The sequence below is a fragment of the Chiloscyllium plagiosum genome, chromosome 7, assembly GCF_004010195.1.
Source record: "Chiloscyllium plagiosum isolate BGI_BamShark_2017 chromosome 7, ASM401019v2, whole genome shotgun sequence".
Classification (NCBI taxonomy): domain Eukaryota; kingdom Metazoa; phylum Chordata; class Chondrichthyes; order Orectolobiformes; family Hemiscylliidae; genus Chiloscyllium; species Chiloscyllium plagiosum.
In genome coordinates this window covers 77,627,374-77,644,591 of record NC_057716.1, presented here as the reverse complement: position 1 = coordinate 77,644,591, position 17,218 = coordinate 77,627,374, and the positions used below count along the sequence as shown (strand labels likewise).

At 37.6% G+C, this 17,218-nt stretch overlaps 1 protein-coding gene across 1 annotated transcript in view; it reads left to right on the top strand.

Moving 5' to 3' along the window:
* The window catches only part of LOC122551725 (low-density lipoprotein receptor-related protein 1-like), a 1,892,490-nt gene that overhangs the window by 1,856,448 nt on the left and 18,824 nt on the right, over positions 1 to 17,218 (top strand). The window contains exons 84-85 of the mRNA XM_043694091.1: positions 778 to 952; positions 8,903 to 9,007. Coding sequence (XP_043550026.1) covers positions 778 to 952; positions 8,903 to 9,007 — 280 coding nt within the window. The remainder of the gene's footprint in view (positions 1 to 777; positions 953 to 8,902; positions 9,008 to 17,218) is intronic.

Below are 17,218 nucleotides of genomic sequence, written 5' to 3'. Positions count from 1 at the left end.
TTAAAGATAAGTTTGAAAGACAGGTTGAATTGCTTTGTGCATGAACATGATCCAGTGGGAATCATGCTTAGAATTGCATTTTTCATGTGACAGCATTCTACTATCAAAATTGCCATCAGCAGAAAATTGCTCCTCAAATCTTCAGGCATTCAAATATCAGTCCAACCCAATTCCAAGCACATAAGGCCCCTATTTAAAATGGTTACACAAATCTTTCAGACTATCCTTTTATTGTTGCCAAGTTACATAGTTGTAATGAATTAAATATAAAATTCATTCATTAATTAAATCCCATTGTCAATAATTTTTGCTGATTAACATATTTTTCATTATTTTTTCATATTTTCATTCAAATAACAAGCAGTAATAAATGTTGTGCTAAAAACTACTAGGCTGTTTTGTAACACTTACAGAAATTTTTTCTTCTTGTCTGCCATTGATGCTGTTTCCAGGAAATAAATTAAAAGCAGGTTTCTTTTAAAATCAACTGGATTTTTAAACAACATTTTTGGGAAATTGATCAGTGCAATTAAAAAAACAATGCTGTTTGATTGTTGATTTTAGGGTATCTACCAAACTGATGATAGATATTTTTCATTTTAATCTAGATATATGCCTCCAAATTTGCCTTGGAATATTGTGTCTGCCCATCTGAATTGTAATTGAATTAAATAACATCACTTTCAATGAAAATGCTTGCATTTCTTGTTATCACAATTTGTTTTATTTAATTTGTTACTCTCACTCAATTTACTACTTGTATTCATTCTGTTCCAGATGTATGCCATAACTACTGCATGAATTTCGGAACCTGCAGAATTAACAATGATGGCAGTGCTCAATGCCTCTGCTTACCACAATTTGAAGGACCAAAATGTGAAGTGGATAAATGTGCTATTTGCCACAGCGGAGAGTGTATTGTGAACAAAGAGACACGACAGGTGACCTGCAAGTAAGTATACTTTCACTATATATTGAGATGCGTTGTCATTAAATAAATGAGCAAGCTAATATCCTAACAAGTGGTTTTGGGTGCCTGCAGGAAAATGCTACACTTTCTAAAGTTAATCTTTCATTGAATGTGTGCATGGCTGGCAAAGTCAGCATTTATTGCCCATCCATAATTGCACTAGAGAAAGTGATAGTTAGCCACATCCTTAAACCTCTGCAGTCGATGTGGTATAACCACACCCACAGTACTATTACAAAGTGAGTTCTCGGACACTTGACCCAGTGATAGTCAAGACAAAGTAATATTATTTAAAATCAGGATGGTGTGCACCTTGGAGGGGAATTGGTGGCAGTATTGTTCCATGCATCTGATGCCCTTGCCCTTCTAGACTGCAGGTTTGGAAGGTGCTGTCAAAAGAGTCTTGGTTGTAGATGGTACACACTGCTGGGCAAAAGTGAGGACTGCAGATGCTGGAGTCTAGATTAGAGTGGTGCTGGAAGAGCAAAGCACTTGATGAAGGGTCTTTGCCCGAAACGTCAATTTTCCTGCTACTTGGATGCTTCTTGACCTGCTGTGCTTTCTCAGCACCACTCTAATCTCGACTCGGTACATACTGCTACACTGTTTGGTAAAGACAGTACATATTTAGAGTAATGGATGCACTGCAATCAAGTAGGCTGCTTTGCCCTGGCTGGTGTTGAGCAGCTTGAATGTTGTTGATGCTGTACTTATCCAGACAAGTAGAGAGTATTCCATCACATTCCTGACTTGTGCCTTTTCAATGGTGTTCAGGCTTTGGGGAGTCGGGAGGTGAGTTGTTCACCTTGGAACCTCTAATGTTTGACTTTCTCATGTAGTCACAGGATTTAAATGATTGAACCAGTTCACTTTTGTCTGCTGATGACCACCAGAATATTTTGATAGTGGAGGATTCACTAATACCATTGTCATTGAATATCAAGGGGAGTTGGTTAGATTGTCCCTTGTTGGATATGATCATTGATTGATGTAGCACAGTTCTCTCTTAATTCATTGCCCTAAGCCTTGTTCAGGCATTGCTGCATATGGACATGGACTGCTTCAGTATCTGAAGAGTCGTGAATGGTGCTGAAAATTTGCAATCATTGGCAAACATCCCCACTTCTGACCTTATGATGGAGGGAAAGACATTGATGAAGCAGCCTTGGACAATGCCATGAAGAACTCCTGCAGAGTAGTCCTCAAATGTGACGATTGACTTCTAACAGCAACAGCATCTTCCTTTAATTTCAATAGGATATTGATCCGTGAAGCGATTCTCTCCAGTTGCCATTGACTTCAGTTGTGCTAGATCAAACACATAGAAATGTTACCTGAATATCAAGGACAGTCACTCTCTATTCACCACTGGAGTCCAGCTTTATTTTCTGAAACTTGTAATGTGCTGAGAAGCTGGGTGACTATACAAAAACCCAAACTGAGCAAATTATATCTGAGTAAGTGCCATTTGATAGCAAGGCATGTTGACAGCACTATCCATTATTTTCCAAATTAACTTGAGAGTAAGTTAATGTTGCAGTAATTGACTGGGTTAGATATGTCCTGCTTTTTATGGTCAAAACATACCTGGCCAATCTCTGAAATTGCTGAGTGAGTTATTGTACTGGAATTACAACTTTGTAATTGTACTGGGATAATTTAGCTAGGGCCACAACATGTTATGGAACACAAGTCTTCAGTACAATTGACAGGACATTGTCAAGAACCATAGCTATTTCTTGATATCATGCAGGACTGAATTGAAGATTGGCACCTGTGATGCCGGTAACCTCAAGAGTAAGACAAGTGGGATCAGCCACTCATTATTTCTGGCTGACGATAGCTACAGATGTTTTAGCTTTCTCTATTCCAATGATAAGCTATGGTCCCTATCATTATGTTCAGTATACGAATAAAGGCTTCTCTTCCAGTTAGTTATTTATCCACTACCATTCACAACTGGATGTGATTGGACAGTACAGCTTGGATCTGATCCGTTGATTGTAAGAGCTGTCTACTGCATGCTGCTATTACGTCTTGACATGCCAATCATCTTGTACTGTTAATAGACCAAAGTTAATACCTTATTTGTAAGTCTTCCTAGTGCTGATCCAACATCCCCTCTTGCACTCCTCCTTGAAACACAGTTTTGAGTTGCTTTATCTGTTTTATCTGGATCTGCTTTATCTGTACATTCCACTCTCTAGATATGACAATCACCTGATGAAGGAGCGTCGCTCCGAAAGCTAGTGTGCTTCCAATTAAACCTGTTGGACTATAACCTGGTGTTGTGTGATTTTTAACTCTCTGGATAGGAAGCCATCTTCACTATGACTCCACAGTGGTGACTCTTACTAATCCTGTCATGGACTAGTCTGTGGGACAGCTCTTTAATTATTGTACAAGCCACCAGATGTTAGCAAAGAAGAACTTGCAGGGTAGAGAGGGTTATTTTGCGTTGTTGCCATTATCGTTACTGAAGTCAATGATAGGTGTTCTGCCCAGTCTTATTCCTTACCAACTTTCCTGTAACAGTTGATGCAACTGAATCACTTACTTGGTTATTTCAGAGAGTAGTTACAAGTCAAATTCATTGCTACGGATCTGGAATCTCATGTTAGCCAGACCTGGTTAGGATGCAGGTTTCCTTCTCCAAAGACTATTAATGAACCGGATGGGTTTCTCAGACAATGTGTTTCATTGTCACCAGTACTAGTATTTCATTTTCAGATTTATTAACTAAATCCAAATTTCGCCAACTGCCATGCTGTGATTGTACTCAAGTCATCAGAGCTTCAGCTGGACCTTTGGAATTTGATATAATAATTTCACTACCCCCTCTCCTTTTTCTAAGTCGCTTGATTTATACAACAGATTTTAGTTCAGATAATTAGCCTGCAATTCCTTCATTTTTCAGGCAATTTACATGTTTTTGCTCAAATGCTAATTTAATTTTAATAAAGTTCACCTCAAAAGATTTCTGAGGACATTATGCCTGTTTTGACTATTTTCTCACAAGTCTGACTGTTTTAGTCAACTGCTCCACCTGGCTTCCATACAAGAATTTACACCAACTGCTTCTTGAAACACGACCTTGTGAATACAATTTCCTTTCGTACCAGCTTTCAAAACAAATTGTTTGAGGATATGAACATTACAGATAAGCTCAGGACTTTTGTCCATCCTAGATATTATTGAGAAGTTGATGATTTGTATTTAAGAAATATAAATTTATGTACAATACAGGATGGTTTTGCAAGGGAATTTGCTGTCCTTGTCTTTACAAGTAGAGATGAGATTTGAGAAGTGCTAATGAAGAAGTGTTTGGTGAATTGCTACACTGCTGTGCACACTGCAGCCAGAGAACACCAGAGATGGAGAAAGTGGGTGTTAAATTAGCAGGCTATGTGCCAATCAAGCAACCTCACTTATCTTGGATTGTGCTGAGATTCTTTAGTATTATAGCAGCCACATCCATCCAGACAAGTGGTATGCCTTCCGTCGGATTCTGCCTGGTATGCAGTGGGCAATGGGAAGTTGGGTTGAGCCACTCTGTTAAAACATAGTCTAACTTGTATGATGTGAATGTTGGTCATTATCACCCCAAACCTATATGTAGCCCAGATCATTTGAATGAGGGTGTGGGCTACTTCATTTTTCAACCTTAGCTAAACAATATTCAATTATCAGTGAAAAGGCCCTGCTTCTGATCCTTTGGTAAATAGAAGATCATTGAAAAAGATGGTTGGACTTTATGATAGTTCTCTGAGGAACTCCTGAAGTGGATCTTGCACTGCGATTAATCATCTCCACCTACCTCAGCCATTATTATTTTGTGGAGAGGGAAGCAGTGTTAACACTTCAGCTCTCTGACTGTTCTTCAGAAGTTCTGAGGAAAGGTACAGACCTGAAACTTTGGTCTGGATTTCCATTTCAGTCATGTAGGCCTGACACCAGGGCCATTTCAAATTTGTAATCACTTTCACCATTGACCTGATGTCCACTGCAATTTTCAAGAGTACAGCCTTGTGAAGAAATGAGATCTAGGTGTAGAAGGCCTGATTAAAAGGATTCCAGCAGCTATTAATGTCTATGCTAGATTCTTTGGTATGTCAAACAGCAGCTGAACAGCAATAGGTCAGGCACCATGATGGATGGCAACCCAGAATTTTTCACATGAATGTGGTGTTGATGTTGGTGGCTTGCTGGTAGACTGTTGTGTTTTTGAAAGGTGGCAGGAAAGAACCAGTCAGATAGATTGACACGGCAAGGATAGCAATGGATTTGGCACAGGAGGCAAGCCACTGCAAAGTGGTTCGCAAGATGTAGGCGTAGTTCAAGAAATGCTTCAGTTCCTTTCTGAAGTCTGGAAAAGTAAGTGCAATGTGATACTCATAACAGGTCTCCGTTCTGCAGTCATATAACTGAGCACATAAGGGCTTCATGCTCAGGAACAGTAACCATACACATGCCCAAGTGCTCTTCTGAGCCATTGATGAATCTGTCACCACAAGGACTCAATGAGGATGTTTCACTGGAAATAATGTAATTGCATGTGGCTGAAGAAGCACATAGTCTTAATGCTCTTGCTTCTAACATTTCATGAGGAAAAAGAGCTCACAATGAATGAGAAAAGAGATGTCACATGGTAAATCCTACTACCCATGGAGGAGGTATCCTTTGATGTTACCACACTGACATTTGTTTCTGGAGCAGTTATTGTTGGTATAGCATCCAAGTTTTGGCACTCCCTGGACTCATGGACAGAGATTGGGCTCCATATGTATCTGAGCCACATGATTACAGGAGTTCAACCATATAAAGAATAACTAAGCTCGTAGAGAGACAGACAATGTGGATACACAAACAATAGCACTAATGTGCCCAGAATTTAAGTTGTTTTTAGCATTGACTGGTCAGGGGCATGAATGATGCAGCCTCACTCATAGGCCACTCGTCATCAAAGTTCATGCTTTACATCCTGCCTACAGTGGAAACTCGGTTTTGAGGGATTATCTATACAACAAGGCCACCAATAAGGTTTTGTCCCACTGACACGGTCAAGGCAACCATCTCAGATACCTCAGCTACTGGAATTCATATGTGCTAGCAGCCTCCAATGCTGTCTCATCCTCACCAAGGAGAAATGGCAAATAGAAGATGGTGCATCATGGTTGTTTCTCTTTGTAGCTCACTCAGGTGGCTTATGTCATGGTTTTGTCAGTTCCATATAATAAGAAGTAATTAATAACTTAATCCAGACAACTATGATACCAACATTTTGATTGTAATAAGGCGACAGAATTATGATGAATATGTCTGCACAAAAATGAGTGGTCAAGAACGTTGCGTGGCTGTTCGTGACTTATCTTTCAGATATTGTAGCGGAAAACATCATGTTTTGTGTTATGGTCAACTTGCACACACTCACATTTTGTGAAGAAAGGGAGATTCTGAACCAGTTGTCTTCTAAGATGACGTACATGCAGGAGAAATGACTATGTTAGTGAGTGGCAGCATCTTCTGCCAGCCTGGTCAATAATTTAACACCATAGCTGGATCGCTGGAAGTATTGAACTGTAGGATTACCATATTCTTGCAAGTCTTTGTCCTCCATATCTCCTCCTCCAGTAAAGGTGTATGTTTGTCCTCCACATCATCCTCTTTAAGGTCTGCTTCTCTCTGAAGAGCCATGTTGTGAAAAGCACAACAAACCACCAACAATAAGAGAATCCCTCGAGGAAGTGTACTACCCTTACTAGTTAAGGTACCAAAATGTCATCAACGCTTGTTCCACAATGGCCCATGAATTAAAATAGCACCAGTTGCAACACTTCATATCAACAGGCATTCTCCAACAGATAGCCCTTGTCTCCTAGCAGCCACCAATGTGATCTCTCTGGTAACCAAATCAGCTGTAGCAGTTCAATTGACTTAGGACGAATCTATCAGAGTATACCTGCAAAAAATGCTTCGTGATTCTTACACAGGGAATTGAAATTGAGAGACATTAGTAATGCTGTCAGTGTTCATCCAGTGTCTTGGTAATCATATGGATGCTGCCATTAAAACCTCTGCACCTGAAGGAATTCAGTAACAGAGACAAATCTTGAAGCTTATGTGGTCAGAATCATCTGGAACTCAAAATATTCCGATGTCATATCATGCAGCTGCAACCATCATTTGATGCTCTGATGAGCAATTGAGCATGATATGCCAACACAGGTTTGCTGCTATTCCTTCAAAATATCCAAAGGCAGGACCACATGAGGAAGCTGACATGGTCCCATAGCAATGAGAATTGGTCAGCATGTTGACCCCTGGTCCTGCCCCTGTTGCATTCTGAAAATTCAGCCTGTTAACTTGTTTCCCTCTCTCCACAAATGTTACAAGACTTGTAATGTTTCCAGAAATTTCTGTTTTTATTTCAATTTTACAGTATCTACTGTATTTTGCTTTTGCATCTGCTTTTACACCAGCAATGAGTCCAGACACTGGAGAATTTTCCCCTTGGTATCACATGGGTTAAATGCTCTTTGATAGAGCTTTCACTTCCACCATACGTCTGGAATTCAGGTTTTGTGTCCATGCCTTTATTTGTGTCTGCATAACAGTGAAATCTCCTGTGATTAAACGCTACAGTGCACTTGATGTTTGAACTCATGTCCAGTAATTTATGTCCATGTTACATAATTAATTTTATGTTGAACTGAATTGGCTAACAGGAAAGTGGTAATATGGAGCTACAGAATTTGAAATTAAAGCAGTTATGTTGTTACCATTGAGACCCACTCAATCTGATTACAATTCATGCTGGGTAAAACATAAGAGTGGCTCAATTATGTTGAGCATGTATTAGCATGTGAATACCTAGTCTGTTTGCATGAAACTCATCAACTATTGTAATGTTTTTTGTTCAGTTAACATCTCACTTATAATGTTGGGCTGTCAACACAAAACAGCTAACACAAGGTTGAAATATAAGTTGGATCTTATAATATTTTCTACTATAAAATGAAGAAATCAATTATGTTTAGATTATTGCCTCAAAATGCCTCAATCTCTGAAAAGCTAATGTTGATAGATCTTAGTTTTTTGACATGAATGATAAGCTTTAAAAATAACACTGCTCATTTGAGAAAGGCAAAATAGCTTTTATACGGAGTGCTAATGCAATCTAATTCTTACTGTAGGTGAGCCAAAGGATCCCATTCATTTGTAGATATAGCTTTATTTCAATATCATTCCTGAACCACATTAAATTCAAATGATAGCTGCAATGTGAAAGGTGACTTTTGCATTGTGTAGAGAAATATGTTTATTTTCCTACACCGAACACACACAAGAAATCTTCTTTTTTTTTAGACAAATATAGGTCTAGCTCCAGGCTGTAACTACAAGGTAGGGGCAGTTGAAAAATATGTTTGATCAACTGAACCTTAAATGACAAATTCAATCAATTTCAATATATTTTAATTTCAAAAGAAATCTTCCAACCTTTCACTGACTTGGAAATGCTCACAATGTGAATTTAGCACACATAGGTATGCCCAGATTAACCAATATATGTCCATGCATTAGGCATCATGACATTGTTGCCATTAACCCACTTTTTCTTAGCAATCCAAACTCTAGCATGACAATAATGAATTCATGTTACAAAATTGGAAACATATACAAAATCTATTTAGAGAATAATTTGATGTAAAATCTCTGAGTGATTAATAGCACAAGATTTTTAATTGTTTATGTGTAACAACAACAACAAAAATATCTCAGATGTATTTTTCACTCTCATGGAAAAATATTTTCTGATTCAATGTAAGCAATTTCTCGTGCAACAGAGCATTCCATTGAATACATACAGGTGCCTGTAATTATGGTTCTTGTAGCATGATCTGGAATGACATTAGTCTCACTTTGTTGATACAGTTGCACAAATGGAAGGATTGCATCCAGCTGCCTGTCTTGTGATGGATACTGTTACAATGGTGGCACTTGCCAGCTGGGCTCACACTCTGAAGTGCCCACTTGTGTGTAAGTGTATATCCTCTATACTTTAAACTTATAATAGACATTTCTTTTTGAGCACTAATCTATTTTAGAATGGGTTTAGAATGCTGGTAAATAATTGAAGTCCACCTAAAGAAGAAAGATATTTATATCACAGAATAATAACAATAGAGAAGTCTTCCTTTTCCTTAAATAGATTGTCATTCAACAGACAAAAGAATTATTATGGCTATCAGTTCTGGATAGCTCGACAAATTTCACAACATAATAACAGTCAGCCATCTCAACACAGGTAGTTCAGTGCATCAGTACTTGATTTCCAACCTTGCCTGCATCAATGCGCATGGTATCAGATGAAGTTCTTTTAACTTATATGGTGGACCCTTAGTTGCAAAGTAATAATCGACCCTAAAGGGAGGACATGTTGTTAAATCTCCTGAAAAGCATCTTTCATTTTTCCCTTTGTGAGAGAGTTGATTTAACTTTTGCTTAAAATTCTATTTTCATGATGCATATAAGACCACAGTCCTAGCCAAGAAAAACAGGTGGGTAACCCTGTTAGCAGGTAGACATATCATACAAAATTCTGCCACTGTACCTTAAGACCCTTTATAGAACAGGAAAGCAGAGAAACCCTAAGTCAGGTAGGTGTCATCTAGTCTAATAGCATTAGATTTTGCTTATGCTCGGTGGTTCATTCTTGAAATTCAGTTGCAAGAGATTGCATATCCAAATACCAGACTAATTTGTGCACAATCAATGATGGAACATGCTGGATGGAGCACAAAATTTTGAAGGTCAGATTATTAACTAAATTAAACCAATTCAATCCTTCAGAAAATAATTTCTGACTCAATGTCACCAATGTTTGCACAATATCATTAAAACCAACAGACCATTAACTTTTTAAATTTAAATATATTTCAGCAGTCAACTTGGAACTATTTTCTTCAACATTTCCCCCTAAACACACTTGTGCCACTTGAATCAACTCATGTTGTTCATTTCAGTGATCTTCAATACTAAGTTTTACCTTTCTTAAAGTTTCTAATTGTTAACTTCTCTCTTCTGCTTTTTGAGCATTTTATCATTGTGAATAATTTGGCTGCATCAGCCTGAACAATCCTTCCATGCACATGAAAATGTAAAATTGGATCACGTCAAAGCCTTCACTCAGAGTTCCAGCCCATGTTTGTAATCCCTTCAGAGAATATTAGATTCTGATAGCTGGAATCAGTTTGGTTTGTTGCATCTATGTTCTTTCAAAGCCAGTAATAAATCTCCAAACTATGATTGGGGATTAGAATTACACACACTACTAGAAATGAGATCTGGCAAATGTATTTTGTAGCATCTTAATCATCTCTTTTGATTTGAGATGCAACTATACATTAATATAATTCACAGCTGGTGTCATCTATCATTTTTTATTTCATCCCCTTTCATCTACATCTTCCTACTTTATGTCATGCTCAGTATTAAATATAAAAATTAAATCTCTGGAGTTTGTGTACCCCCAAGTTATTGAATGTTAACCCCATCTCACCTATGTACAAATGTTTCAATGATTTTGTTCTTATTATCTAGTATATGTCAGCTTTACATGGCTTGCCTTTGTCTTCATTAATTATTTGTTATTAAAATTCTAATATTAAGCAGCTATCCCAATTATTAACTTAAAACAGGAGTGCCACATTTCCAGTAGCTGTCTGAATTCCATTGAAATGTATATAAGTAATCGTTAATATTATAAAACTCAAATTTATAAAATAATTTGTTGTTCTATCTAATTAGTTGAAAATTTTGCTAGTTCACTGGCTCACCCACCTTTGCTTACTAACATTTTACTGGCAACAATTTTATTCACCCAGAGCTTGAGAAATAGCATATTGGTCTCGACATTTTACCCCAATGTCATTCACAAAGATCACAATCGTATCAAAGCATGAAAATTAATTTCATCGACTTTGTCATCACATTTTACATAGCTCTACGATGGTATAGATAAAAATAAAACAATAATGCTATTAAAGCATTTATGTGGAGCATTGATTACTTTGAAGCCAGATTGTGGTTAGCTGATAAAGCTTTTGTGCACCATTTCATGATTTTTTCACTGTGAACATTGTTGTTTTTGCAGTATGTAGAACAATAAATTAATGACTGTGTCCTTTTTCTGTAATTTTGAGTACATCATTCAGGCAGAATAGCAGAGATAAAGGAATTAAATGCTAGCTCATATTACTGGTCAATGCCAAAGAATATTAAAATCTCTACTAGCCAAGACAATAAAACATACGTTAAATGAGAGGAAGTAATGAGTTATATGGTTGTGACTAAATGGATCTGGATTTCACATTCAGAAGGTGTAAGAACAATAGAACGATGGTCCCTTTGTATATAGAGCTGCTGTCAATGGAATTAATGCTGACATATAGTGACATCTCTAGTTATGTCTCTTTTATGTACAGTGGAGGGTGGAGTATACTGCTTCGGTACAAACACAGGAAATTGTATGTGCAACGTACAATTTTGGCAATAGCTTCCTCTATATTGAGACTTAACTCAGCAAATGGGTAGAAGAATTTGATTGTTAACAATAGTCATTTTCATTTGTTTTAACTAGTACAATCATAGAGTCATAGAATCATATAACTTGGAAACAGACCTTTCAGTCCAACCAGTCCACATCAACTATGTTCCCAAACTAAATTAGTCTCTCCTACCCTATCTTTGGCCAGTATCCTCTGAACCTTTGCTATTTATGTGCTTATCCAAAGGTATTTTAATGTTATAACTGTACCTGCATTCACCACTTCCTCTGGCAGTTCAGTCCGCACACAAACCACTTTCTGTAAAATATTTGCTCCTCATGTCCTTTTTAAAACTTTCTCCTCTCACCTTAACAACATGCCACCCAGTTTTGAACTCCCCCACCTTAGGGAAAAGGCCTTGGCTATTCACCATATCTACGCCCATCAGGATTTTATAAACCACTATAAGGTCCTCCTTCAACCATCAATGTAGTAGTGAAAAATGTCCCAGCATATCTACCCTATTTTTGTAACTCAAACCTTCCATTCCTGAAACCATCCTGCGAAATCTTTTGTGAACCCTCTCCAGTTTAATAATATCCTTCCTATAAGATGGCGACCAGAACTGGATATAGTACTCCAGAAGAGGTCTCATCAATGGCGTGCACAAACTCAACATGACGTCCCAACTCCTATACGCAAAGGTCTGAGCAGTGAAGGCAAGTGTATTAAATGCCTTCTTAACCACCCTGTCTCTCTGTGATGCAAATTTTAAAGAATTGTGCACCTGAAATTCTAGGCCTCTCTGTTCTACAACAGTACTCTGGTTTCCTCCCATAGTCCAATGATGTGCAATTTAGGTGGATTGACCATGCTAAATTGTCAGCAGTATGCAGGCTACTGGTTGGCCATGGGAACTGCAGGGTTACAAGGATTCAATAGGGGATATATCTGGGTGGGATGGTTTTCGGAGGGTCGGAATGGATCAGTTGGGCTGAGTGGCCTGCTTCCATACTGGATAAGTGCTTTTCTGTGGTTTTACATTGTTTTTGGTGAAATCAGAGTATAATTGGTAGCAACATTAAATTAGAAATGGAAATCATATTTTAGTAATGCCTAAAACTAAAGTATGTTGGTCATGGATGTATATTGTCATGGCCAAACATAGGAATGCGGTCATGTCCATTATAGGTTTTGATCTCAGTTGGAAAGTTGGGGAAAGGAACTTTCAGTAGAGGTGACGAGAATCAATGCAATCATCCCAGCTAGCCCTTGACTCAAGTTCTTAACACTATGGTGCTCAGTAATGAATTGTGTGAGAGGAGGAGCATGCTGAAGGACTAATGAAAATTGAGATAAAACATGTTATGTATAAGAATAAGTGCAACTGTTTGGATTACACATTTAACACATTATAATATTTTTTGAGGCTGTAAATGTGTTATGCCAATAGTTTACGTTTTTCATTTTGGAAGAAAGGAAGATATAGACTGATTTGAATGGAGTAGGATGAAAATTTTAAAACAATACATGTTCAATTTTTAAAATTACGTTCTAAACAATTATAAACTTGTAACAATGTCATGATTATTTTATTTATCCTTGCTAACCTTTCAAACATTCAGCACCCAATGTGAGAAAACAGACAATTTAAAGTTGAGTGTTGCTTGGAAGTTTTTCATCTTACGTTCATAAAACCATGTCATAGGAGCAATGAGAGGGACAATGAATGTAAAAGAGAGAAAGTGCTGATTGGTCAGAGGCATTGCCATGGAGAGAGAACTTGTTAATGAAGACTGACAGTTAACTGACAAGCTTTGTTTTAATTTTAAACCAGACAGGTTGCCTCTGATTGGGAAAGATATTGACCTGAGAAGTGAACCCGTGACTAGACATCATTTATTTTATGGAACTGTAATAAGTGCAGTGCGTGTACATTTTTGTCGTTTTGCAAGGAGCATGGTCCTCTCTAGTAATATATGCCGCATCCAGAACATGCAAATAGAAATTGCTTATCAGTGTAATTGCACATTCAAGACTATCCAACAAATGGTTGCCCATTCCTGGAATTCCATCTAATGCTGAGGAGGTCTATAGCACAGATATGCATCAGTCAAAAACAAGCATCTAACTATTCTAATCAATTTTTTCCAGCACTTGATTCATAGCCTTCGATGCCTTGGCATGACAAGTACACATCTAAGTACATCTCAATATTTCTGCCCCTATCATCCTTACAGGAAGTGAATTCCAAACTCCCACTCTCTGGGTGAATTGTTTTCCTCACATCACCTCTGAACCTTCAACACCTAATCTTGATTACTCTGGTTTTTGATTCCTTCAACAAGGGGAAAAGTTCCTCCTTATCTACCCCATCTATGCCCCTCGTGATTTTATATATCTCAATTGGGTCCTCCCTCTGTCTCCTTTGCTCTAAGGAAAACAACCCTATTCTACCCAATCTTTCTTCATAACTAAAAGTCTAAAGCCCAGACAGCATTCTGTTAAATCTCCTCTGCACCCTTTCTAATGCAACTACATGCAACCCAAAATGTGGATTCCAGAACTGCACACGAAACCCTAGCTGTGGCCTAAGCAACATTTTAAACAGTTCAAGCATCATCTCCCTGTATGCCTCAGCTATTTAAGATATTAAGGTATCCCAGATCCCTTCTTAAACTTAATCACAGAGTCCCTACAATGTGGGAACAGGCCATTTGGCCCAACAAGTCCCCTCCGACCCTCCGAAGAGTAACCCTCCCAGACCCATTCCCCTACCCTATAATGCTACCTTTACTCCTGAATAATGCCCCTGAACTACACATCTTTGGATTGTGGGAGGAAACCATGCAGAAATGGAAAGAATGTGCAAACTCCACACAGGCAGTCGCTCGAGGCTAGAATCAAACCCGGGTCTTTGGTGCTGTGAGGCAGCAGTGCTAACCTCTGAGCTATCATGCTTATCTGCCCATCCTTCTACCCGAAGGGATCAGTGGGCAGGTATGCCATGTCCTTTTTATCCTCGAGGCTTCCCAGGGTCTTACTGTTTCTTATGTATTTCCTTGCTTTGTTTGTGCTGCATCTCCTCATACTTATCCAGATTGAATTCCTTTTGCCATTAGTCAACTTATCTGACTAACCTGTCTATATTCTCCGATACTATGAGGCTACCATAGAACCATAGATTCCCTAAAATATGGGAGCAGGCCATTTGGCCCATCATGTCCACACTGAACCTCCAAAGAGCATCCCACACAGAACCACACCCCTATCCTATCTCTGTTGCCCTGTATTTCCCATTGTTAACCAACCTAAACTGCACATACCTGGACACAATGGACAATTAAACATGGACAATCCACCTATCCTTCACATCTTTGAACTGAGGGAGAAAACTGGAACACCCAAATGAAACCCACGCAGACATGGGGAGAATGTGCAAACTCCACACAGCCAATTACCTGAGTCCCTGATCCCTGGTCCTCTGAGGCAGCAGTAATAACCGCTGAGCCATCATGCCACCCATCTCCTTCTCACAGTTTACCACCCCATCAATTCTTATATCACCCATGAAATTACTGATCAACCCTCCTGCATTCAAGTCTAGAGTAGTTTTGTCCACCAGAAATTGCAAGAGCCCCAACATGGATCCCAGAGTCTCTTGCTGTTCTTAGTTCCTCACAAAATGTGTCTCTTTTCAAGCTTGTGCTATCAAATGAAGATTTATTTTCAATTCTTCAAGTTCTGAATAATTCTGTATAATTCTAATGTTCCTCCTATTTCTTTAGGGTTGAGAACATTAAAGTTCTATTCTGTTTAATAATTCACAGGATTAACTCTCAAAACAAATATTCTACTGTAAATAACTGAACTAAATGACCAATATTTTCTATATATCACATAGTTGAAAAACTGCAAATTATTTAATTCTATCTATTGGATGTCTTTCAATATTAATTCATTTCACCATGATTTCAATAAGATGTAAGCAAGCTAATAGTGGTGCAGTTATTATAGTTGTTATCTAATAAGATTCTATTATTTTTCAGTGACATCCTTATCATATTGTAGAATTTTGAACTCAATTCAATATTTATCTGTCTTGAATGTTTGTTGCTTATGTATTATTTTTGTTTATTATTTTTGTATTTCCCTGTACTGGAGAGTTTTATCGTTGATTTCCAAATTGCATAGGTTTCTCTACAATCATAAACTTATTTCTGCTGCACTTTTAAGGAAGATCTTTTCATCAGAAAGTACCTTTTATATCCTCAGGACACTTTTCATGCAACCTCAGCCAATTACTTTCCATGTTCAGTTTTTATTGTGTTGTTGACAATGATTACCGCTAATATGTACACAAGGTCCCATAAAAGTTAATTGGATGGCTGATCAGTTTGTATCATTTTGGTGATATTGGAGATGGAGAAATGCTGGCTAAGTTCTCAGGTGATCTGTCTTTGCTTTTCTTTCAGTCATGCAACTGAGACTTTATATAGGGTCTTGATTTAGCATCCATCAGAAAAACTGAACAATTGACAATACAGCTAAAAGAGTATTAAGGATAAGTCACTTGCAAATCAAGCTGAGTACAGGTGACAGACTTATTTTTCTTGCATGTAGATGAAATATAGAATGTTTTATGCTTTATCAAAAATATAAGATTATCTAATATTACCTAACAGTTCAGGGGACAGATTATAATCTTCTATTTCACGCTCTTGATGCTTCAATTGCTTTTCTTACTAAACAATTAGGTATAGCCTGAAAAAATTATGATAAAACCACATAATTAATCCAACAGTCGTGTTCTTAATGAAAGCCCTCCTTTAAATAATGAACCATTAAGTGATGCAGAGAGCATTCATTACCATTACGAACACCGCAATTGGTTCACTTCCATAGTTGGCACTGACAGTCTATGATAACAAAAGGGCTTTCAGAAATCCCAATGGACTGAAAAGAGATTGATAATTACAAAAAGAAAACAGGGGTAAGAGAAGGAAAGATACTGAAAGGAAAGTAAGATAGAAAGAATGCATTATATCAAACTAAATGCCAATTGGTTATCATTATTGATCTTTGCAAAAGAGTGAACTTATGAGTTTTCATGGATATATTGTTGGTTCAAAGATTGCATCTGTAATGTAGCTTGTTACTGAAAAAATCTACATCTTAGAAGTTGTGCATTGATCTCAGGCTTGCTTCTGTTTTATTTCTTTCAGAATCATTTATTCTTCTATACACTTGACAATAACATTTCCTCTTCTAACTTTTGGCTTATTCTGTTGAACATTGTCAGCTGGTTTTATTTTAATATTCCTTAAAGTGTAGCATCACCATTGAGTGATGCAAGGTAATAATATCCAATTTACAAGGCAATCTCCCTCATTCTACCATGTAACAATAAAAGGGAAAAAAAAGGCCTTGTACGATATAACTCCCTTCATGACCACCTGTCACAAAACACTTTACGACCAATGAAGTGTGTTTGAAGTGCACTCACTTAGAAATTTTAGGTACATTTGTGCAAAGAAGTTACTCTTCAATTTGTTACTTATTTAAATGTATTCTGTCTAAACCAAAAAACAATGACATACTGAAAACATGCAGAATATAAATTAGAAAAATATCAAACAGCTAAAGCTGAGGTACATTTTAAAAAGCAAAAAAACACACAAGGGTTGTCTAAATTTATCTA